This window comes from Chamaea fasciata, unplaced genomic scaffold (assembly GCF_029207755.1).
Source record: "Chamaea fasciata isolate MVZ Bird 193981 ecotype frontalis unplaced genomic scaffold, bChaFas1.0.hap1 SCAF_13, whole genome shotgun sequence".
Lineage (NCBI taxonomy): Eukaryota > Metazoa > Chordata > Aves > Passeriformes > Sylviidae > Chamaea > Chamaea fasciata.
This window is the reverse complement of record NW_027094098.1, coordinates 4,865,834-4,891,177: the sequence shown is the minus strand read 5'-3', so window position 1 is coordinate 4,891,177 and position 25,344 is coordinate 4,865,834. Positions and strand designations below refer to the sequence as shown.

General features: G+C 42.5%; 1 protein-coding gene across 2 annotated transcripts in view; it reads left to right on the top strand.

Annotated features, from left to right (window-relative positions):
- Positions 1-25,344, top strand: part of SLC6A11 (solute carrier family 6 member 11) — an 89,736-nt gene that overhangs the window by 43,460 nt on the left and 20,932 nt on the right. For both annotated transcript variants that reach the window (XM_066195182.1, XM_066195183.1), the window contains one exon: positions 1,328-1,462. In XM_066195182.1, the coding sequence (XP_066051279.1) occupies positions 1,328-1,462 (135 nt within the window). The remainder of the gene's footprint in view (positions 1-1,327; positions 1,463-25,344) is intronic.

The following is a 25,344-nucleotide window of genomic DNA, read 5'->3' as shown; positions in this document are numbered from 1 at the left end:
CGCCTAATCTAAGGCTCAGAGCAGGACTGTGTTCATCCCATGTGTTTGTTTTTTAATTCTCATTAGCTGCTGGGGTTTTTTTAATTTGAATGTGGAGAGGCAAAGGCTATTTGAGCTCAGCCAGTCATAGCAGTTTGCATTCCCACTAAGAGTCAACGAATGTAAGCACGGGGATAAAACTTCCCATTTTACCTTGTGTTGACCTGGGAATTCATCAATTCAGGCTTTTGGGACCTATAGGAATAGAATGGTGCTCTCCATTTCCTGGGAAATTCAAATTCCTCCATTTCTGAGGGTGAGGCCTGATGAGGCACATGAGGTCATTTCATGTTTGGGGTTAAATAGTCCAAAAATCCAATTTTCTTTCATTAATTACAAGATTATGTCTGAGAATCCTTTCACGGGTCCTACATTCTTTGATGTATCCCTTACAGTGACATAGGAGACAGATATTGGACTCCTGATGCATATTTTTGGGGTTGTATTTTTCACCAAATGATTTTTTGCATTCTTGCTGCTTAACTAATTTTGACTGGTGCAAGGCAGGTGTAAGAGTAACGTCTCACAGGTGGAAATGGCCACAGGCAGTTACAGAGAGTTAAATTCCAGGTGGTTGTCACATAAAGAAAATATTGATAGTGCCATGGAATTTATCATTTAATCCTTCCCTGAGTTTGAGTAGGCATATCCTGGTCTCAGGTTTGGGATTGTGAAACAGAAGCAATTCTGCTCCATTTTTCCTTTGGAAAATGTGACTTCTTGCAGGTTTCCTGTTGCTCCCCATGCAGAGAACAAACTGATTTCTGGGAAAAAAATAAAAAAAAAAAGCTGTGGCCATGTATGTGAAAACAGGATTTGCTGGGGCTCAGCATCTCAGAAATTTTGCCTGAAGGTTCTTTGTAACATAAGGGTTCTCTATCAAATCCCAAGGAGATGTGGGTGGAATTTAACCTTTGGGCTTGATGAAATGCTTATTCCTGAAACCCAGACATGCAGGCAGAGCAAACTGAAGGGAAATCAGTTTAGTAATTATGGGGTGACTGAGAATCCATTGCTTTCATTGTTATAACATATATAATTAATTATTTGTTATCATGAGTGCCTGTGTTTGGAAATGATACACTTACAGAGAACTTCTCAATCTCTATAAAAAAAGTGCTGACCTCTCCCACAAAACCTAAAAAGAATTTAGGAGGGAACATGTTTGGAGGACAAAAATCACCTGCATAAAGGCAGGCAAAGCACTTCACAAAGATGTGAAAATAAGGTGTTTTTGCTGCAGCTGGGAAAAAAAAATTCCTTTTCTGATGTTTATTTCCTCCCACAGGTTGTGTATGTGACAGCCACGTTCCCCTACATCATGCTGATGATCCTCCTGATTCGGGGGGTGACGTTACCTGGTGCTTCCGAGGGGATCAAATTCTACCTTTACCCCGACATCTCCCGCCTCTCTGACCCACAGGTAGGACCAGGGGCTGCATATTTATTGGCCTTTCTGGCTGGGAAAAACTGCAGGAGTCTCTTGGTTTTGAAGTCTGAACACAGGTGACTGCTAGGGAGTTGTTCCTCATTGACATTGAGACGTTTGAGCGCGTCCAGAGGCGGCAATGAGGCTGGTGAGGGGCTTGGAACACAAACCCTGTGAGGAACGACTGAGGGAGCTGGGGTTGTTTATCCTGGAGAAAAGGAGACTCAGAGGTGACCTTATCACTCTCCACAACTCCCTGAAAGGTGGCTGTAGTCAGGTGAGGGTTGATCTCTTTCTCCAGGCAGCCACTGACAGAATGAGAGGACACAGCCATAAGCTGCACCAAGGGAAATATAGGTTGGATATCAGGAAAAAGTTTTTTACAGAAAGGGTGATAAAGTACTGGAATGGTCTGCCCAGGGACATGGTGGAGTCACCATCCCTGGATGTGTTTAAAAAAAGATTGGATGTGGCACTTGGTGCCATGGTTTAGTTGAGGTGTTGGGGCTGGGTTGGACTTGATCTTGAAGGTCTCTTCCAACTTTGTGGTTCTGTGATTCTGTGAATTGAAGTTGTGGGATTTAGAGTAGGGCTGTAAAGCCCTGTTGTGTGTTGGAACAGATAATTTTTTAAATTGGAAAGAACCTTGGTTGATAAATGAGGATTTTCAGAGCCATTTGCATGTGGTGCTTCTGCCACTGAGGGACAAGAGCGTTGCCACCAGTTCAATGGGAACAAATTTAACTGGGATTTAGTCATTTTTTGGTTCTTTGCTTGTTCCAAATCTAAATCTCAGGCAGAATTAACAGAGAAATTACTCATTCAGATGACTGCTGGGTTTATAGCAGAATGTGCAACCGAGGAGAATGAAGTGCTCAAAGCAGGAAATCTGCCTGTTTTGTTATTTCCAATGTAGAGTGGAACATGGAAATTATGGATTAAGCTGTTTTGTTTTTTTTTTTTATTTCCAGTGACAGAGGATTACAATAAAGCAGTTATTGTCCATCATTTGTGTGATATTAAAGGCGGGGGGAGGAAATGACACAATCTCTATAGAACGTGACAGGTTGCAGACAGCTTTTTACTGATCTGCTTTGGCACTGTAAAAGACATTACACAGTGTTTCTCCTGAGGCTATTACATTATTAAATGGATCCTGAGAAGCAGACAGAAAGGAATTGGGGAATATTTGTCAAAATGAATTTTTTTAATCTGCTTACAGAAGATGTGTCAGCATAACTTTTAAAAATCTCTGCTTACTTTGAACATGTATTTAGTTGCAAAAGACAATAGAGGGGCTCCTTCAGGTGATTTCCTTGGGGCATCTGAAATACCTGTAATGTTCGCTTTAAACAAGTAATATTTCTACAGCAAAAACCAACCAACCAACCAAACAAAAAAACCCAAAACCCCCCACGAATCAACAAAAACCAAAATCAAAAAAATGGACGAAAAAAAACCACACAAAAAACCAAAACCAAACAAAAACAGAAAGAAAAAGATCCTTTAAAAGGATTGAAAATTTTTAGATAAAAATTTGATCACGTTGTGACTTTTGGACTTGACAGTGTTTGTGTTGAGTGCCAGCACGGATGGGAAGCGAAAGGGCTGTGCAAGGGGTGTCAGTGCTGCCTGTGGAATTCCAACTGCACCTTCAGTGTAGCATCATGTGGCTGCAGTGATCATCGTGTCCCGGGAGGTTACAGCCGCCGGCAGGGAAACAGACCGGACAAGTCTCTTTTGTTAAGCACAAGAGTCCATTTCATTCCCTCCCCACCCCAAGCCGGGGAGGGAGAGGAAGGCAAAGAGCCAAGGCCAAGAGAGAGAACCCCACCTCCATCTCCCCTTAAGCAGAGGGTCTGTGTGCGGGGCAAAGGGCAGGTAAGGGCATTGACCTGAGGCCAGTGGAGACACACCGAGGGGGAAGCAACCACCAGGCCAAGGTCATTGATGGGGGAGCAGAACCGACCAAACCACTGTGTACAGAGCACACTGGAAGTATCCCCTCAGGCAGGAGGGGTAGCTGGGGTCCGTCTTGCCAAGGCCAGACCCTGGGTATTACACTGAGTGGCTGAAGGGACTCCACACTCCAGCAGAGGTGGCCTCATGTCACCTGAGAAATGAGCCCTGGAATACAGGGAAAACCGGGATTCCCTGCACCCTCCCAGATATTTGGTTGCACCTTCCAACAGGTTGAGTCTGCGGCGAATCCAGCAATCCGGCCTGGTTCCAGCTGAGCCCCAAGTGCCCAAACTCCTTTTTAGCCAGGACAAGGAATTGCCTGCCATGTGTTTGTCAGGGGTAACAGGGCTTTGTCCTGCCCAGTTTGAGCTGGTGTTTCACCCCTGGGTGTGTGGCTGGGGCTGCAGGTGCCCCCGGCCTTCCCCAGCAGCTCTGGGTGCCCTAATCTTGGTCACCCTGGGCTTTGCTCCCCTTGAAATATTTGTGTGGAGCCATGGAATGGTTGGGGTTGGGAGGGACCCGACAGTGCCACCCTCACCGTGGGCAGGGACACTTCCCACTGTCCCAGGCTGCTCCAAGCCCCAGTGTCCAGCCTGGCCTTGGGCACTGCCAGGGATCCAGGGGCAGCCACAGCTGCTCTGGGCACCCTGTGCCAGGGCCTGCCCACCCTGCCAGGGAACAATTCCTGCCCAATATCCCATCCAACCCTGCCCTCTGTCAATGTGAAACCATTTCCTCTTTTCCTGTCACTCCACCCCTTCTAAAAGCCTCCCTCCATCTTTCCTGCAGCCCCTTCAGGCCCTGCAAGGCCACCCTGAGCTCACCCCAAAGCTTCTCCTGCCCAGGCTGAACAATCCCAGCTCTCCCAGCCTTTCCTCCCAGCAGAGCTGAACTCCTCCTATGAACAGGGGTCAGCCCTGTTGTTTAAGAGCCGCTTCCTTCCCTTGCCCAGCGCTTTTCTAGGGGCTCTTAACAGGATTTTACCCTGCTTGTGGATTTCCCACGTGCCACTGACACCCTTGCTCGTGTTCGTCTTTGAGGGAGGGCATGCCAGCTTAAGGGACATTATTTCCAGCTTAAGGGACATTATTGCCAGCTCCAAGGAGGGTTTGTGTGCCTATTTGCTATCCTGGTGCCTCTTGTGAAGAAATATGTGGTTGCCATGACAATTTGCAAAGCCCATGGCACTGGTGGGAGCACAAAGTGCTGGAGACACGTGGGGTGTGTCTGTTTGTCCCACACGTGTGGGGCTGGAATTCCTTTTGGGAATGTTGTAAGAAGCCAATTCCTCCTTCCAGCTTCAGGCGGACTTTCACTGATGAGGTTTTGTCCTTTGGCTGTGTTTTAAACAGCTTTTAGTAGAAAGAAGCTGAAGTAAAAAGTGCCATAACGGAGATGGTGAACACCAATGTAGGTGATTCAATTGTAGTATTCATTGGTGTTAGAGAATTGTTTTTGTGTTGAAAAAAAACTGGCATTCCACCAAAAGTGAAATATGTTGTTGAGAATCATTAACTTAATACTTGAAGAAAGCTTTCAGACTCATGGGTGCAATCTCATGTCACTTGCCAAGAAACAGAGGAAGCTTAGTTCTTCAGACTTAAAAACTAGAATTTGGCACAACTAGTTCTATTTTAAAAATAGCCTTTGGTTCAGCTTTAGTGCAACTTTTAATGGTAATAAAATGGATATATAGGCATTCTCCATCTTATGGAAAAGTAGAATTTAATGTTCAAACCCACAAATGTTAGGATAACCTCCCCCACTCCATAAACCTCTTGTCAGTTGGTTCTAGAAGTTTTTGCCACGGAGCACAACTGAAACTACCTGGAGATTCGTGCTTCTAGCTTCCATGTTTACTCATTCCAGTGGATTTACTCCCTAATGCCATAGCATAAATCATGTCTATGAGCAGAATTTGTTCTCTTCAGTTGCAGGCCTGTTTCAATAATATTTCAGGGAGGGTGCTGGGTCTGCATTAGGAGAGAGGTATTTGAGCCCCACAGCCAACAATGTTTACTGGGGATTAAATAAATCAAGTTTCTCTTCAAGGCTCACTTCAGTTTGAAGTTCTCGACTCTTTTGTCTTTGTGCAGCTTGCATTCCATGGTGGGTTAAAGCTTTGGGAGCAGCTATTCATCTTTGCAGCTCCCCTCAGCTTCCAAGGGCTGTGGTCTCCATTTCATTTTTATACTCTATCTCTCCAGCAGACCCAATCCTCTCACTCTGAAAATGCCATTTTTGTCCTGAGCGTGTGTAAAGCTCACATCAATCCCTGTGTGTTGCATCAGTGGAAATGGAAATAGAGTGGAGCTCTGTTTAAGCCTCAGAAGTGTTTTCCTTCATCAACAAAAAGGTCTCAATAATCTTCATGCTCAAATGGGCTTGAAATACATCCCTCTGCCCTAATCTGGGAGATACAGGTGCTGTTTATAGCTTAAATAAAGGATCTTTGCTGAGTTATAACTCCCACAAAAGCACTGCTTCAATGAGTTAATGGGATTGTTATGGGGTTTGTGTGCAAGCCTGACTCAGAAGATGGTTCTGCTTGTCCCTGGACAGATTTAAGGCACTCAATATGTGATTGTACTTGTGTGTGGTGCTCACTGAGCCTTTCTGGGCAAAACATTTGGTTCTTTGTAAGAGGATTTTACAAACATTTGTGCCTGGAAGGAGTTTAGGGAGTGGCAGATGTAGCAGTTGGATGGATCAGGAAATAACAGTATGGATAATAGTATGGAAAATCACATCAATTTAACCCCTGCCGTACAGCAGGCTGTTAAAAAGGGGAGGAAAATCAGAATAAAGCTTTCTTGTTTATTGTAAATTTACATGCTGAAAATTGGCCGAGTTCCTGGTTTTTTTCTTTTTTAAAATTGTGGATTGTTTTAATGAACATATTAATGAGAGCATCTATCAACACAGAGAGAACTGCACACTCCTCTGAACAGCTGACTTCCAAAATCTTGCACAAATTTCCAGTTTTCTGTGGAAAGAATACAGGTTGTACCTCATCTCTGATGAACTCTCATGTGGAATGGTGAGCTTGAGGAACGAAGCCAAATTAATCAGGTACAGAAAAATCAGAGCCATGACAGGTAAACTGAATTTAGCTCTTTTATTTGCAATGGGAAAACATTAAATTGCAATAAGATTTGTGGCGGCAGAAACGTTTCTGCAATTCTTTGGTAGCTCAGCCAGGAGAATTCACTTTTAGGCAGCTGGGATGTGCAGCTGACAACTGGGAAATGGCTTCCAGAAGGACTTTCCCCATAAATTTCCTTGGCATTGACATTTGCCTGACTGGCTCGAAGCCCACTGGATTTTCCTTGTTGAAAATGAGTACCAGAACATGAGTGCACAGCAATGAGCATCAGCTTAACCTGAAAACCCATTTACTCTGGATGGATTTTTTACTGCTAAGATCCCTCTCTTCCTTACATTGCCCTCTGGATCAAAAACTGCTTTTTCCTGTGTGGCATTTAGGTTCTTTTCATCTGTGGTTGCAGACAAAAAGAGAATTTTAGTACATCTCTTTCAGAGAAGACACTTCATTTCTGGTAGAAAGTCAGTCTAAAATAAATGCACGTATTTCCCCTCCTCCCCCTGGAAATTGTAATTTTTCATTACATTTCCTTAATAGTTGGATTAGTTTACTGTGGTGGTTTTCCCATCCTTAATATGATATTATTCTATTTCAGCACATAAATAACAATATTCTTTTTAAAAGATGTTTCTCGCCCAAACGGCAAACAATTGCTTTTCAATCAGTCTAATTACAATATACATTTGGGGGAGAGAAATTTGGGAATACTGGGTCAGTGTGGAGGTGATATTTCTTTAAATCCTGACCTGAAAACCCTGCTGCAAAAGCATTCAAGAGTGTTTCTTCCCTTAACTTTTGATTTCCAAAATTTTGGGAAGCTGAGTTGCTCCAGGAAGAAGAAATAATGCAGACTGATCCAATTTTAGGATTTGCAGCCCTGGAATCCACAATCCTGTCGCCACCTCGAGGCCAGTGAAGCCTTTTTCCAAGGCAAAGGAAAACCCTCTTTTCTCCCCCTGACAGTGAAGCAAACTGCTGCATTCAAACATAAATGTTAGGGCTCTGCTTTCTCTAAAAAAAAAGGAAAAAAAAAAAAAAAAAGGTTGTGAAAGAAATTGGGATTTCATTTTTGGGTGCTTTCATGCTCAGAAAATTCAGGTTGCTGAGCAGTGGATTTCAGACCTGTCCTGCATTTAAACCTGCTGATCCTTACAATAGAAACCTTGGGATTTTCAGATATTGGCAACGAAATCATCTCTGGTTGCTGGAGAATTTTTGAATGCTTTTAATTTTTTTTTTTTTTTTATGTGACCGGTAATGACCTTAGAGATATTTTTCAACCTTAATGATCCCATGATGCCCTAAGCGAAAAACTTGCAGTGGAATGAGAAACTGCTCCATAGGGTATCTTCAATACTGGCTGGTGATTTTTTAAGGATAGTACTTGGAAAAATGCTTCAGAGACAGGTGAAACATCCTGAATCTTACCAGAATTTTGGCACCAATAAGTCAGCAAACCCTTCGGTGATTTACTGCATTTTTTACTTTTATAAGAGTTTGGGAAGCAAATAAAAAAAAAGAAGAAATTAACTGGAAAAAAATAGTAGCAATGAAAGGAGGGAAACGTCCGGCTCCTGCCCCACTTGTGCAGTTCTGCCAAGGGTATGGAATTTACTCTTTACCCTCCCACTTCCTTCCCATTCTCTGGATTGTTTCCCTCAGCAGGTATTCACAGTCTGAACCAGGAATGAGTTGCAGTAAATTAAAACAAGAGTGAAAGTCAGAAATTTACACAAAGGATGAAAATCATCAGCTGAATTTATTATCTATATAACTACAACTCCCCTTTTACCTGGACCTTTGAAAAGGCAAGAATCTAAATTTCAAACTGTTCTCTCAGTGAAAGGAAAAAGCCTTGCTGGTGGAGGTGAGGTTCTTGTGTTGCTGTTGGGTAGAAATCCCCTACCCAAATTTAAACTTCAATTTTAAATTTTCAAGAATGGATTCTTCTCCAAGTCTGCTGTTTGCAGGCCATCATTGCAAATCACTGAGCTTTGAAACTGTAAGGGAATAAATTCAAGGATACAGCCCAGTGCGATGCTTAGAGATATTTTTCCTACAATGCAGTTTATGACCTCCCCAAGGAGGAATTATTTCATTTAATATGTGCTGCAGATTTTGCACTACAGATTACGTGGCTTTAAAGAGTAGGGAGAGCAAGATATACCAAATTAAACGAAAGGGCAGGAATCTGGTTGGGAACACACATTCCAAAAGGATGGGATGGAGACATCCACGGGCTTCTCCTGGGGCAAAAAGTAAACTCCCTGTGGTGCCTGGAGCAGCTCGGTATTTGCTCACCACATCAGTTTTTATATTGTGCAAAAGTTTGGGGAATATTTAAGTGCAAAAGTTTTGTGTACATTTCAGTGGAAAAGTTTTGGATAAATTCAAGTATTCTGTGGGAAAGGCTCAATCTAAATTCCATACACAGACTTTTGGGGTGTGTCAGGGCACGTAGCTCACCTTTTCATGGCTCACCAGGCAACTTTGGTTTATTTATTATTTATTAATGTTGTGACAGTTAATTTTAGGTACTTTCTGAACTCTAATTACGGCTCTGGGGTGTTATTTCAAGCCCTGAAAAAGTAATCTGCCTCCTTGTCCCCATGGTTTCTCCTTGTGTTTCTTGCTCTTGCTGCACAAGCAGCAGCAAGCTGAGCAGGTTTGGGCAGTGAGAAGAGACTTGTTGAAAGAATGGGCTCATTTTGGAATTTCCCTGGGATTTCTGGGCCACAGGGAATCTCCTCCACCTGTCCCTACAACCCCTTAGCAACCTTGGCAATGGAGAGGCACCATCTGAGTTTCAGAGAGGCTTTAATTGCACTTTAATATCAGATTTTATTGCTGGTGCAGTTGCCACTGGAGGGAGACAGGATCCACACATTAACTGGGAGTATGAGCATGACAGCCCGAGATTTCCCATTGCTTTCATGGTGTAACCTGAAAAGAAATACAAGAGAAACTTAAAGAGCTTTTTTTTTTTTTTTTTTGCCTAAATTGGAACATTTAAAGGATTGCAAATAATTTCAATGACTTCGCTCTGTCAGCTACTTTAGAAGTCCAGTCTTCTAGCAGAGAAAAGCTGCTGTTAAAAGTACATATTTCAGATGAAATTCAGAATTGGTAAAATAAAAAGCAAAGTGACAAATGGATATTAATGAGGAAATAATAATGAGGGGCTTGCACACAGTGGGGAGTGTCAGTAAGGGAAGCGAATGAATATTCCATGTTATTTCTGTGATACATGTGGGTTCATATAAATAGAGGCACTGGAAATATAGAGCTATTTTAAGAATTGCTAGTAGGATTCTTCTTAATCCCATTATTCCAGAGGAATGAGAGAAAAAAGGGAGAAGATAAGATTACTACACGGGTGGAATGACGTGCCGCTTGCACAGAAAATCTGGAATTTGATCTTTTTAAAAATTGAGTGCTCCTAAAGATTATTCTTTCAAGACCTGTACAAAGAAATGCTTTCTAATCCCCCTGACATTTCGGAAACTCGTTTTATTTCCACCCTGGGACTGGAGTAACAGTTGAACTCTCAAAATAAGCCAACAAAAAGAAGGCTGGGCAAAAAAAAATCTGCAGAAAAGTAGAGTGTGCACGTTCCAAAACCTGCCCTGGGAGAGGTGTGAGGCTGGAAAGGTGCTTCCCTCAGGGTTTACTGCCATGATTTTGGTATCCACTAAAATTTCTGTGACATTTGTGCTTAAATATGGGATTCATTCCATTGCTGCCTCTTCCTTCCTCCTGGATAAAGTGACTCCACTGTGTCAGTGTAGGGTTGGCTCAGGCTGTTGAATTAGTTGTTGGATTATTGTCCCAATTTTAGTTCTTTACCTCCCACTGCTCAGTTGTTTCTCCCTCCTTGATAAAACACACCCCCACATACTCACACTGGTGTTACATCACCAAAACTACCCGTGAGGATTAATGACAGGAGAGGAAATCAGCATTTTCTTAATTTCACATTTGGCTGTGGTGCATTGTGTGACTTCATACTCTTTCCTCTGAAACAAGTCTTTAGAGAGATAAACGAGTCTTTAAAGAGATACATTTTTATGTGTTAACATTAAACCCCAGGAAACTTTGTAATACAGGAATTTCTCTAAAGATCATGAATATTTAAAGGAAAACCTTCCTTAGCTGTGTGCACAGTCTCAGTTTCCACATGCAAATGGATTTTCCCATCTGGATTTTTATAGGCAGCTGCTTTAAAAACTGAGGCGCAATAAACGGAGCTTTTCCCACAATTTTCCCCTTTTGATGCCCCTGGGGAACACAAATAATAAAATGGGCTTTGTCCCACCAGGGCCAGCCCCACACTGCTGCTGCAGTTTGTTTTCGTAAAGAAGGAAAAGAGAAGAAAATTTCGGGGTGTCACAACCAGAGAGGGAATGAAACACATTGAGAAAACACGTTACAAATTTGGCAGGAAATCTGCAGATATTGGTGCAGTTTGGGGTAAGGGGTCACTGATTTTTCACTTGTTTGTGGTCAGTTCCAGAGAACAATTGAATCAGAAAGCGCAGCTGAACCCATAAAAAATGAGAAATGGAATCTGGTTCTTGGTGATTCTGCACTCATGTTCTGTTTGCACACTGATATTTTAGCAGAACAAACTGAAAACATTTCACACAGACCAGAGCTTTAAAATGTATTTATACTTTAAACATTTGAATTCTTAATTTTTACTTATCATTACATTTTGAAACAAAATCATATTTAGGAATTAAAAAGCAAATGATTTTGCAACAACATTTGGCTTCTCAAAATATCCTTCCAGTTTTTGGCCAAATGCTTTTAGGTTTCACACAAATTTGCAACTAAAATTAAATTGGAGCTTCATTCTTCTGCACAATTAAATATTTGATCAATGTCAGTACTTTCAGTGGGCCCAAATATCAAGAAGTAAGGTCCTAAATAGTTTCTAAATGGCTTTTTTTTTTTTATCCTAGGCCTTTTTTTGTCTCGATCTCAGTTTTACTTTATGTTTCTGCCAGCTCTGTGGCATAAATGCAAGGTTTTCCACTGCCCAGCTCTCTTGAAAAAGGCTCAGGCTCACAGCAGAATTCCAGTGAATGTTGAGTGGCTTGTTTACTAAAATTCACCAGTTGGTACACAGCTCCTGCCACTCTAAAAACAACTCAGGCTTTTAAAATGCTCTAAATCCCTCTGTGTAAAATAATAAAACAACATGGGCACTCTGGGGGATGCTCACAAAAAGCTCCTGGTACTTTTCCAGCCCAGGGGGCTCAGGGGATTTGCTTATCCAGCCATACAGGGGAGCACAACAGAGGTGGGAAATGATGACAGCGCTGAAAACTCTACTGGGGAGAAGCAGCCCTCAGGGATTTACTGGTGATGGAGGCAGAGGAGGAGGGATTACAGATTTAAATCACCTGTTTGGTAATTTGATTTTCACAACGAAGTAGGTGAGGTGGTCCAGGGTCACGGTGTTGAACAGGGCTTGCCGTGGAAACACGTCTTGGAAACGTGCTTTGGTTCCTATAAACCATCACTCCTAGAAATTCCTCATTGCCCTGGTCCTGTGGAGCAGTTGGAATGCCCAAGAGCCAGAGCAGAGACTCCTCAGGTTGAATGAATCAGGCAGAAATTAAATAACACAGGGCTTGATTGACTTTCCTGTGTGTTTTGACACTGAGCAGACAGTGATTTTCAGTACAGGTATATTGCTGGGAAATGTATTTTTGTATTTCTAGAACTCCACTTCCCTGCAGGTTTCTAAGTTGTTTAGTTTTTAAGTAGTTTACGTGGTGTTTTTTTGTTGGTTTGGTCGGTTGGTGTTTGGTTTTTGTGGGGTATTTTTGTTTGGGTGGATTTTTTTTTTTTTGGTTTGGTTTGGTTTTCTTTGTTTGTTTGTTTGGGGCTTTTTTATTTTATTTTATACTATTATTATACTATTATTTTTTACGTGAGTTCCGTGGTCATACATATGCAAGTAAGAGATGAGTGCATATTTCCAAAATATAGAGCTGAAGAAGGCAACACTAAGTGAGCTGGCAGCAAGTGAGAAAGGGAGAGAAAGAAACCAAACCACGAGCCCTTTTTGTCTTTTTCCATTCTGTGTAGGGAGTGCTGTAGGTTGGAGGCATCAGACAGGAGACAAAGGTCCTTCCCATGGAGGGGGAACATCCAAGGAGTGATTCCGAGGGACAGACACCACACCAAGGATGGGTTTGGGTTGGAACCACCCCAAAATCAGCACTTTGAACACTTCAGATAAGCCTTTAAAACAAGCCCATGACATCAGCAGTGCTTGCTTTGTTTTCTTAATTAACTTCACCCAGACAAATCTGTCACAGGGAAGAGAACACAAGCTTGTGCCTGAAGGTCTAAACCAAATTTGCTTTATTGCTTTGTCTTTTTTAATCCCTCGTGTTTATTTATAAAAAAAATATCTGCGGAGCTCATTCTGATTTTTCTGCCTGGGTGCTGCCAGTAGCTCCTTCCCCAGGAACGTGAAATTCCCTAACCTGTCAGGGAATTGTGCCTGAGAAAAACCACAAATCCCAAACGCCCCTTTAAAGAAAAGAAATTAGTTCTTAAAATCAAAGATTGATGGGACAAATTGTTGCTCTGAGTTTGCTGGAGTAATCTCGGAGATTCTTGGCACAGAATCCTGGGTAGGTGCCAAGCTCTTGGTTTGGTTCCAAGCAAATTCCAGCCACCATTCACCAGCAATTAACTCTGAGGCAGATGCAGCTGGGCCACCCTGAGTTATCATCTCTGCCCTGGCTCTGCTCATTCAGCCACAAAATCCCTGTTTTCCCTCAGGTGCCACCCCAAATTCCTTCCTGGGGGTGGTGGTCTCACACCCGCGGTAGCTGTGCTTGTGGAATTCCCACCATAAGAGCTGGGAGGATGGGGAGAGATGAATTGAAAGTTAATTTAATTATTCTACAATTCTATGCAACGCCAAAGTTAACGACTTTGCTTGTTCAGTACTTTATCACTGGTGGAATTCGAGGATGAGGCTACAGGAAAAAAAAAAAGAAGCAGACTTTGTGGTTTTGGAGTCTTTGAGGCTGCAGTAAATAAATTTATAAGGTTTTGTAACCTGCATTTCAGGGGAGGTCACCACAATGGATTCTGAAACCATTCACTGCTTGTGCTGCCACCGAATTGATCTGCTGAGGGTTTAGTGGTGAGGTGGCCTCGGTGGATTCCTACTCCTGCTCCCTGGAATTGTTCTGGCTGAGGGAGATGAGTGATGGTGGAACTCAGGGGATACATCCATCCACCCTGATGCAGTGTTTGCAGACATTTATTGGTTTTCCATCTCTGGCTGCTCCTTGAGGTGTCCTTGACCCGTTGTGACCCCCAGGCAGGGTTTGTGGCAGGGTGGGAGAAGTGCTGGGACTCCCTGTGGGGACAATGGCAGAAAAAAGTCACCTTTGAGGAACATTCCCATGGCACTGTGCTCCAGCCACTTGAAGCGGGATGCATTTTAACTGCCTACATTAAAACCGGGATTTGTTGCTGTAATCTTTCCCCACACATCTGGTTCTGGCAACAATAAAAAAAGGACAGCGCGTGACCTCTGCACTGGCTGAACACGTTTTTGTTTTGTGTTTATGGCTAAATAAGTATCCCTTGTAGCTAAAGTGAAAAAAGTTTTATTTCCATGTCTTGACAGTAATTTCAATCCTTTCCATTCCATTAAATCCTATTAAACAGAAAATGATGGTTCTCAAATGAAAAAGGATGTTTTAATAAAGTGGTGAATGCTCCAGGTTAACTTCATGGATTTTCGTCGTTTTCTGAGACAATTTTTGCTGAGTTAGTGTGGGATTATCCACGTTGGTAGCTTTCAGAAAGGCTGAGTGGCTGAAATGGGATTAAATTAGCATAAAATTAAATACTCCCTTGTCTGTTCTTTTGGATTGCTGACCCATATTGGCACTACCAATATCTGAAGCAATGTGTTGCCCCAGATTTCATTTCTCTGTTTTGAGGTTACTTTAGAAAAGATAATTAACTTTTAATTGTGTCTTTAGTATTTGTTCTACCTAAGCACTCAGTTTTTATTCTGCTTGTGAAGGGCAATATTTAGACTGTTCTGTGGGCAGCATGAAATCAATGCTGCCTTCAATTAAGATTCTCTTTGTGCGACACAATGGTGGGTCAGGAGTTGTCACTTGGCCTTTTTAATGGGTTTATTAAACGCTGGGTTTAGCTGAGGGATTTTCTAGAGACATTTCTGTCAAATTAAAAACATTTTCCCTTTTTTATTTTTGGTCTTGAGGCAATAAATTTGGGGGTTTTTTAAATAAATATAATAGAGTTACTTAGTGGATAATAACTGGAAGCTGGGCCACGGTTTTGGTGGTTTTGTAGAAAACTGAGTATTTGGAGTGGCTGTTCAAAGATCTGTATCTATTTGTGATGCTCATTAAAGAGCAGTGTAGGGCACTATACACCCAACAGTCACTGGGTTTTTTTATGTGAAAAGGCAAAAAAAAAGAAAGAAAAAAAAGCTTTTACACACTGTCAGACCTGGAAATGGAGCTCAGCCCTCCTGATTCCACAGCCAAGGCACCATTCCCTGTTTGGGTGGCCCTCGGCCAGGAACTCAGGAGGTCCTCCTGGAACCCTGCCTTGGCTTTGGCAAAAGCCTATAAAAATGGAGATGTAGTGGGTTTAGAGAAATACAAAAGAATGTGCTTTTTCACACAATGAATGACTAAATGGTGGAACTCGCTGCTGGAGGATGTGGGAGGCTGAAAGTATCAATTAATTCAATTAATTACGGATGGGCCGATTGTGAACTGTTAAACACGAGAGTCCAGATTTAGCTTGGGATTCTGGCTGGTTTCTGTCCAGCTTTCACTGGGAGGTTCCCCATCCTGGGGTGTCCACCCTGCTGGGGCAGTCTTTGTCCCTGCTGTAAAATAAAATGTAAATTAAAGTGAAGCAAATGGCAGCAGGCCAGAAAATTCCCGTTTGAATAGAACCCCCCAAAGCAGGTTCAGCCAGAACCACTGCAGGATCACTAGGGTTGGAAAGGACCTTTAAAATCATTGAGTCCAGCCATAAACCCAGCCCTGCAAACCCCACCAAAGACCATGTCCAATCAGGTTCTCAGCTCTCCAAGGATGGTGACTCCACAAGCTCTCTCTGGGCAACCTGTTCCAGGGTTTTACTGCTCTCTCCAGAAGTTTTTCTTCTATTTATATGGGATTAGCTGTGTTTCAGTTCGTGCCTCTTGTCCTTCTATCAGCACCTCTGAGAAGGCACTCATTCCCTGTCCTTTACTTCCTCCCATTAGGTATTTATTTATTTATACACATTTATTTATGCTCAAGAATCCTGAGTCCCTGTCCCATCAGGTATTTATTTCTACAAATTTATTTACGTTCAAGAATCCTGAGTCTTCTCTCCTCTAACCTGTGCAGTCCCAGCTCTCTCAACCTCTCTAACCTTTCATGTTTTTCAAGGTGCAGCAGTCCCTCAATCACACCTGCAGCCCTTCACTGGGCTCCAGTAAGTCCCCGTTCCTCATGAACTGGGATCTCCGCACTGAGTTTGTGGTGTTTGGCAGAGGAAAGGGATAACCCACCTCCCTCAGGGTGCTGCTCACTCTTCCTCATCCTCGGCCCAGGAGAGCTGCTGGTCTTTGCTCCAGGGCACACTCTTGGCTCATGGTCAGCCAGTCCCCCAGGACCTTCCAGGAGGTTGTTCCCTAGAGATTTTTCCAGCAGTGACTTTCTTAAACCACAATTGCTCAGATTTCTAAAGAGCTTTCAATGACAGATTTTTTTCCAAAGTGTTTTTGAATATAAAACCAGGCTTCCTTCACCTTCAACCACATGGTTGCTGACCACTCAAAAAAACCCCTTAGGAACAATAACCTCTCTCGGGGGGAGTTTATCTTTTTTGTTTGCAGTTTCTAAGCTTTACCAGCAACTTCTGTCCTGCTTCCAGTTCCAAGTATAGAAGGCACAGAAGGCACAGGCTGTGGAGGGAGAGCGAGGCGAATTCTGCACTGGTAGCGCTACAGAAAGTCCATTGGTTTCTTAATTTTTGGAATGCAGCTGCCAGTGGCACCATTCCAGCAGCTGGGCCAGGCTCCAGCGTGGAGGTGCCCACTCGGGGCACTGTGCCAGGTTAGCTGAGAAGGGGAAATCTGTTCTTGTCCTCCGGGCAGGGCCACGCTGCCGAATCCAGCTCCCTTCGCCTTCAGGCTTGGGTTGGTCTTGGTGGCAGCTGGGATTGGGAGCTGTGCTCTGGGCAGAGTTCCTCTGCTTGCCATGGAGGCAGGAGACACAGGGATTTCCTCACCATCACCTGCTGGCTCAAGGCTCTGACAGCAGAGGTGTGTGAGCAGGAACTGCAGGCAGGAGAAACATAACTCAGCATCAGTGACATCTTCCCCAACACGGAGGAGGCACGGAATTACAGAATCACAGAATCACTGGGTTGGAAGAGACCTTCAAGATCATCGAGTCCAACCCAGCCCCAACACCTCAACTAAACCATGGCACCAAGTGCCACATCCAGTCTTTTTTTAAACACATCCAGGGATGGTGACTCCACCACCTCCCCAGGCCGACCATTCCAATACTTTATCACCCTTTCTCTAAAAAACTTCCTAATATCCAACCTATATTTCCCTTGGTGCAGCTTGAGACTGTCCTCTCATTCTGTCAGTTGCTGGCTGGAGAAAGAGAAGAGACCAACCTGCACCTGACTAAAATCACCTTTCAGGGAGTTGTGGAGAGTGATGAGGTCACCCCCAGTCTCCTTTTCCCCAGGCTAAACAACCCCAGCTCCCCCAAGCCCTGTGAGGAACGACTGAGGGAGGGATCTAATCCATCTGATCTGAGAAAGTGGAAATGAAATTTTCACTGCCCCAAGCAGCCTTTAGTGCTGGAGCTGCTGCTGTAGAAAATGCGAGAACAAACAAGGAAAACAATGTATAGCCATGAAGGGCACATTTTAGGAGAGCTGTTTCCCCCGGGGCTGGTCTCACCTTGGGTTGCCAGTACCTGTCGCATCCTCATGTAAGGAATTAAGTGGAGTTGTTTGAGCTTACTGCAGGATGCAACCCGGGGAAAAAACGTATTATTGGTGTGCAAAACCAAAGCACTCTCAAATATCCCTTAACAAAACTGGCCAGTTGAAGAAAGTTCATTTTATCAGGAGTTATGAGGTGTTTATGAAGTCAGAATGAACACCTTGGGTGACCTAAGGACATGCAGGGATCTTAGCAGGGAACTTGTCTGTCTTTGGGACAGTTTATCCAAGGGGAGAGTCTCTGTATAAGTTTATTTTTCCCTATTTTCTCCAGCTGGCCTAATACCCCACTGCCACTTTCAGGGTTCCTTAGGCAGTCAGGGAATTATTTTGTCCTCCAAGAGGTTTCTGAGGGGAACAAAGCTCTAATGAGTACAGTTAAGCTTTAGTGAGACAAACTGTGATTTATTGGTTAGAAAATTTAAAAATATTCCTTCAGACTGCTTTTTATTTAGATGAATATTTATAGCATACACTTGGTTATTCCAATCCAGCTCAATTTTAAGGTCTTTATAATGTAGGGGATGAGGGTTTGGGGTTTTTTTTAATTTATTCTCTGCATGTTGTGTCCTCAAGCCCATAATTTGCCAAATGCTACATTAGAGTAGTAGAATATATTTATATATTAACTCTTCACATATTTAATTTAGCTTGAGAAATATTTCTGCAAGCAAAAGAAGCCAATAAAGCAGTCCTTGAGTTGCATTTCTTGTTTCCATGAATTCCAATTCTGTAAAATCAAGCAAGGTAAAACCCAGGCTCCTGGAAATTGATGGGAAATTTTCCTTCGAATTTCATGCCCTAATATGGCAGAAGCTTCACCTATTTCAAATGCAAAGATGCAAAATTTTTAAGCATTCAGAAGTGAAATTGAAAATTTTAAGCATTCAGCAGATTCTTTCTTTTCTGAGCATCCTTTTCTCTATTTTTTAAAGCTGCACAGTGCTAAATGTAAGTTTACCTTACACAGAGATATTTTGATGAATTTTGATAAATTAGACATTAGAGCTGTTTGAGGTGGAATATGGAGCTCGAGTAGAACCTCCAGGACTTGAAGTGGTCTGGGATCCTCAGGGCTCACTGAAAATCCCTGGGGATTCCTGAAGTGCAGGAAAAACTCCAGTGGGGTGGTTTTCATTCTTAATATAAGAAACAGAGAGCAAATAGGCTCCTCTGAAGGGAGGGAAGTGCAGTGTTTTGGGGAGAAAAGGATGCTTTTGAGCTGTGACATCCTTTGGTGGTGCAAAGGGTTTGTTCTACAGGCAGGAATTCTGTTTTCCCAACATAAACTGAACCCGCCCTGGTAGCATCTTTTGGTATCAGGTATTTACACAAGGTTTAGGCTGTTTTCAACAAAAGGAAGAGTTTAAGATCAAATTATCTTCATGCAGCTTCTATAACTCTGTTTTCTTCTGTTTTGAGCTGTTCTTTTTAGGTCCTTTTTTAGAAGTGCAGTTCTTGGGTCTTCTTCAGGTGGCTTTAAAAGAACCCCTGAGAATTATTATTTTTAAAGAAATTAGATTAAATAATGTTTCACCCCATGTTGTATAACCCAAGGATATCTTCCTCTTCACTTCTGAATGAAATCTTTGAATAATGATCAAACCCAGAACATTTTCCCTTTGCAAATACTTCAAATATCAGGGCTGGATGCCGTGTTTGGCATCATCGTTAGGCTTCAAGGATGGTGAAGGAGAAACTAAAGAGGGTAAGAGGAGTTAATAAAAAAGCCACTGGAGAAGGGTTGCTGTCACTGGGATATTACAATTGAGCAGACCTGTAATAAAAATTGGATATTTTGAAGTGATCACCTTGGTGAGAGGAGACGGAACCCCACTGTCTTTCCTAAATCTCCTGAAAACCTAAAAGCCAAACCCAGCCCAGAGTCCTGCTCTCTGGCAAATGTAAAACAAGCAGAGTATTTGAAGAAAAAAGGCCTTAAAACTATCTTGGTTTGGATTCAGAGCGGTACAAAAATTAATCAGGGTCACATCTCCCATCAGTGCCTCAGTTGAATTGTATAAATATTTTGAAACCCCTGTGAGTGCGTTCTGGTAGACGTGGAAGCTGCCAGATCTCTCATCCTGAGAGCACTTGTTGGTTGTGTCTCAGTAAAGTGGAACTCTAATCAACACCCTCATTTTAAAAATTAGTTCACTGCGCTTCCTGCATTTATTAAGAAAAAAAAAATGAGCATCTTTATTTATCATTTATAGGAAATGACATTAACAGGCTGCCTAAAAGACCTGGTAAATTCTGGTGTCTCTGGGACACTGAAAATATCTGAAATATACTTGGAAATATATAAAATATGAAAAGAGAAAGAAAGGCAATGGCTATTCTTTGAGCTTTTTCCATACCGTACACAGAATGAAAAATAAAAATTCTTTTCTTTTCAAATGCCTGAAGTTTTATGTAGTGAAAGTGTAGGAGAAGAACCTTTTGAGGCAAGAGGCCTCTCCATCAAAGTGGACCATGGGGACGCTCAGCAGTCAGTGATTTTCCCTTCTCAGAGGCTGGGATCATTTTCCATACCCAGGAACATCCCAGAGGGACAATGCAAAGCATCCTCCTGCCCTGAACCTTTGCGCTTAAGAGAAATGAATAAGTGAAGAAAAAGGTGATGCTCCCAAAAGATGTTTGGATTTAATGATACTTTGCCTCTTATCGATACCTTTTAAAAGGAGATATTGTGATTAAATATCAATACCTTCCTAAAAATGTTCCCAGCTTGCCAGTTTTCCAAAGTTAAGCTACCAATCCTCTGAAGACAATTTTTGTTTCCTATCACTCAGACCCAAAATTGTTCCAGATACAATTTTCCCCCCTAAAATCCTGTTATCATAAGGATATAAAAGATTTTATATGAATAATACCTCTGGGATATTCTGTGTACCTTATACTGCCTGGTATCTCCATCCATAAGCTCCAGAATTAAATTAATGGAAATATTTCAATGGGTTTGAATCCTCCCCTCAGAAAATGCTGACAGGGAGGTGGATTCAAAGCCTCTGGATTTCCCTTGTCCCCTGCTGTGCCTGAGTGAGGTAACTTTGAGGATGAGAACAGATAAGGGCAGAATCAAGGAGAATCACAGGCTCAGGAGACTGAAACTGGAAATCAAAGGCAATTTTAGACCTCTCAGAACCCTGCTCTGGGTTTGGTTGCTGCCTTTCCTACAGCCACTCATCCCTGCTCTCCAGAGGGAGCATTCCAGCCCCAGTTTCCTCAGCCAGCACTCCGCAGTGGAGAGAGAGATTTGGATAAAGTTTATTTAGTTTTTTTAACCTATGCACAGTCATAGAGCGGTTTGGGTTGGAAAGGATCTTCCAGAACATCCAGTGCATGGCAGGGACACCTTCCACTGTCCCAAGTTGCTTCAAAACCTCATCCAGCCTGGCCTTGGACACTTCCAGGGATCCAGGGGCAGCCACAGCTGCTCTGGGCACCCTGTGCCAGGATTTTCTGCCCCCTCCTCTCTGAGAACACCCTCACGATTCACTCAGGGAAGCGCAACTGCACCTCGGGGCTGCTCCTCTTGGAATCACACCAAGGCAACCAAGATATCCCTGAATTTTGGATTAAGGAGTGTAGGGATATTCTACTCATGAAAAGCGGCGTGAGAGAGGAAAACAATTGTTCCTATAAGGATCCCCAGCCTGCTTTGCTCCAGGAAAACTTGATTTTCCACATTGGACGCCGCCACAGGAACATGCAACTGGTGTGGCTCCAGTATGGAGGAAAGTCCTGTCCCATTTTAACTGGGTGGTACTTGGCCGACACCAACCCCTGGGGAAATTAGCATTTCAATCGCTGTAAAGTGATCCCAGCTATAGTGCCCGGCTCCAAAGGCAGCAATGAATAAACAAAACTCCGAGTATTTAGGTCCTTCTTCTCCCGAGTTTCCATTCTCCCAGTGAATTTACTGTATTCAGCCCTCTGGAAGTGACATTAACAGAAGGTAGCAGAGAGACTGCCTAGCAACTCCACAGAAATCCCAAAGGGAGGTGGAAAGGAAGTGATTTTCATGTAATTATTCACCACTACAAAGGCTGTTGTCAGGTAGACACTAGAAACATAGCTGTTTTATTCTTCCCCTAACCTACTTTGGATCTTTTGAGAATCACGGCCAATAAAGAGAGGGAAAAAGAGCTTAATTCAGCCATTTTCTGCCTGGCCGTTTAAGTGGTGTTTTCCTGCCCTAATGAAGGCTCTGCTTTCAGAAGCTGCGTTGTTTAGAAACCTCTGGGTAGTAAACTTCAGACACAAACTCACTCCTGCCTCCAAAAAAACACCATTTCGGTGGCTGCCTCCCCACAATGCACAGCTCATATTTTGTTTGGGTTTAGTTCCTCATTTAATGGCATTTCCCACTGAGTTGGGAGAGATTTTTGGGGTTGGTGTTTTTTTTTTTCCAAGAAGGCATTTGAGGACAAGGGGCAGGGGCTAAAGAGCTTATTTATTTTAGGTAACGTGCTTGGTGCCAGGCTGCTTGGATCCAATGGGTTTTTCTCCTTTTATTTTCTTCAGCCAGGCACCCCAGCTTTGCCCTCAGCCACAACTCCTTGGAGCTGAGGCTGCTTGGAGATAACTGAGGGATATTTTTGTGCTATTCTTGCCATCTGCAGGAGCCTGGAGGAGCTGAGCTTCACTTGGCCAGCATCACACCAAACACTCTTACATCAATGGCTGTCACTTCAAGCAGCCCCAGGCACATCTTCAGCGGATAGTCTGATTTATATCCTTATTTTTCTACATTCACACTCCTAGCAGAGGTTCAATAAATGCAGAGAGGATAAAAGACATTGAAAACTGACTTTTAAAGGGCTATATTCATTGGAAAATAAATACATCAGAAGTGAGTTGTACCAGAGATTGTATTTGTTGAGGCAGCGACATCCAGAGTCGTTTATTGTGAAGAACATCCTAAAAATTCTCAGAGCTTGAACCTGCGTCTGTAGCTAAATAATATTCAGGTTTAAAATTGTATTACAACAATCTGTTTCACTCACTGAGTGTTCCAAGTGGAAAACTGTATTTTTGTACCCAGCAAAAAGGTTTGCATTGGGACCCTGGGGATTAACTGGGTTAAGTTTATGAAATAACTGCTTTTGTCTGATTTTTAAACACAAAATATCTTTTAAATTAACTCTGTTCAGAAGATTTGTAGTGGTTAAAAAAAAAAAAAAACCCAAAACATATACTAAGACTAGTTTATATTTTATAGTCCAATAAGTTTTCATATTTGACAATTTTTCAGTCAAATATGAAAAACTATGTAGGTATAACAACAGTGTTGACAAGGTGGGAAAATGAAGATAATAAAGTTTATTCTTCCCTGTTTGATTTTGCCTGTGGGATCGATATTAATGAGGAATAATCAGTGTACTGCCAGTCAGGGAACAGCAGGATGCAGCCAAGGAATGGATTTATTCCCTTTGAACGTCTGCATCCTCCAAGTGTTTGGGTTGTTTTGCAAATAGAACAGAACTTTGACCTCTGAATTCTGTATTTTGGCAGCTGCACAGCCCAGACACTCAGCTGATTTCTGTGTTCACTGCTATTTCAGAAAAAAAAAAATCACTTGATTGCAAGAGAGTGACTAGAGAGCAAATGCAAAGTGGCTGTTTTTTATTTCTCCTGCCTTTGCACAGGGATTTGGGTCGATGGCAGTGAATTTTGTCTTGCACTTTGTGCAGAACCGGAAGGTGGCTGGGCAGATGTGGTGCCTCAGCCTCTTCTCCATCCATTTCACCAGGCATTCTGCACTGAAAACACCCAAACTGCATCTCTGCCTGCCTCTGTGGGGGGATGTCATACAAATATATAACATTTTTCAGCATGAGGAACATGGGAAGTGTTAAAAAAAGCAGCCAGCTATAGATCTGTTGCCTCCTTCCCAGTCTTTGCAGTCCATTTCTCATCCCACGCTCCCCCCTGCTGCCACACCAGGCCCAACAGAGGAGGCTGTGATGTGGTTGAATGTTCTTTATAATGAAAATCCCAGGAAAAAAAAAAAAAAAAAAAAAAAAAAAAAAAAAAAAAAAACAAACAAACTTTATTGGAATAAGAGAGAGGTAAAATGCTCAAGTCCTCCACTGCTGCCTATTTTAGTATTATTCCTGGAAATACATTAATATATATACATAAAGATGGGACTAGCAGCAGAGGAGTGTAATAAAAATGCAATTTAGGGAGTGATTCTTTTCATTGCTCATTACAGCAGAATAATAGTTCTCTGGTGTCACCAGAGAACTAAGTTCATCCTGGGGATAAAATTGTCCTTTATTAGAGATACCTGGGATTTAGGACTGGAAAAATAGAAAATATTAAAGCTTACTGCTTGGGGAACTTCAGCCAGGTCAGCACAGCATGGTGGGATCTGTTTCTCCATGTGAGTGAGCCCTGAATTTTTGGGAGCATGACCACCTCCTGTTTCCTGTGGGGTGAAAACAGAAATTCCCTCTGGTTTTCCATCCCAGCTGCTCCCAGTCAGGTGTTCCAGCTGGGCACTGAAAAAGCAGCTTGAATGGTTGAATGATTAATGATTGAATGATTGACTGATAGAAAACGAATAAATGATTCACTGATAGAAAAGAACTTCACAGGATATTGGAGAGGAAAGCACAGGGTGAAATTGGGATTTTGGCTTCTTCCCAAAGCTATCAGAAACTGCTTTTTTTTTAGTTGGGTGGTTTTTTGGGTTGCCTGTTTGTTTGTTTGTTTGTTTGTTGGGGGGTTTTAGCATTTATTTTGGATGTGGCCTATAATTTATTGTCAGAAATTATTCTGAGCTCTTCCAGCAGCGCTTGGAGCTGCCAAAGGCAGCACTCCCTGAACCTCTCCCACCTCATCCCAGAGGAGAGGAAGGAAGCCTTTGTTAGGGAGAGGTCTGGTAGGTACTTTTGAAACGCTGTGATTCTCCAACACCTTCTATTAGTGCTCGTAATTAAACCCGTTGCTAATTTCCCCATGTCTGCTGAGGTCACTCTTTAAGGGGTGCAGGGCTTACCTCAAGGTCAAGACCTCACATTTTGAAGGTTTCCTACAGTCCTGTCACACCTAAACCTATCTGGCAGCAGGTTGTTTTATTCAGGCATTTGTGATAAAATTCTGCAGTTATTCTGTGCCCTAACCTTGAAATTTCATTTATTATCTCCTGACAGCCACGGCTTTATTTTTAAAATTCTCATTTGAAACCAATGAAGGCAAACTGCTTTTTAAAATACAGACACTGCTGAGATTCATCAAAAAGTAATGAATAATTTAAATTAGAAGAAAACCTGGAGCGATTGCTCGTTCTCTGATAACAAAATGGGAAATAAATGACTGTCAACGTTTGGATCATCGTGTTTTAAAGAGCAAGCACAGGTTTTAACTGATCTGTGAGCTCGCCCATATTCTCAGGCAGTGCTTCTTGATGGGATTGTCATTAACACTGTGGAATTAAGGATGCTTTGGGCTTTGGTGTTCAACCTCACTGTTTAGAATGAGAAGGAAATAAAAAAAAGTGGATATTTCTGATGCTACAGCCCTGGGATGCAGATTTTAGCCAGTGCTTGGGCTTGAATGTGAAATTAATGCCTTTGATTTTGACAGGAATTCTCTCAAGGAAGCAAACAGAACTGTGTGGGTTGTAGGAAAGGCCAGGGACAGACAGAAAACCAAGATATTAATTAATTTACTGGGAGAATCCTCCCGGTGCTCCGTTGCTGTTCCTGTTTATATGGAGACCCTGGGATGTGGCAGCTCCTTCAGCTCA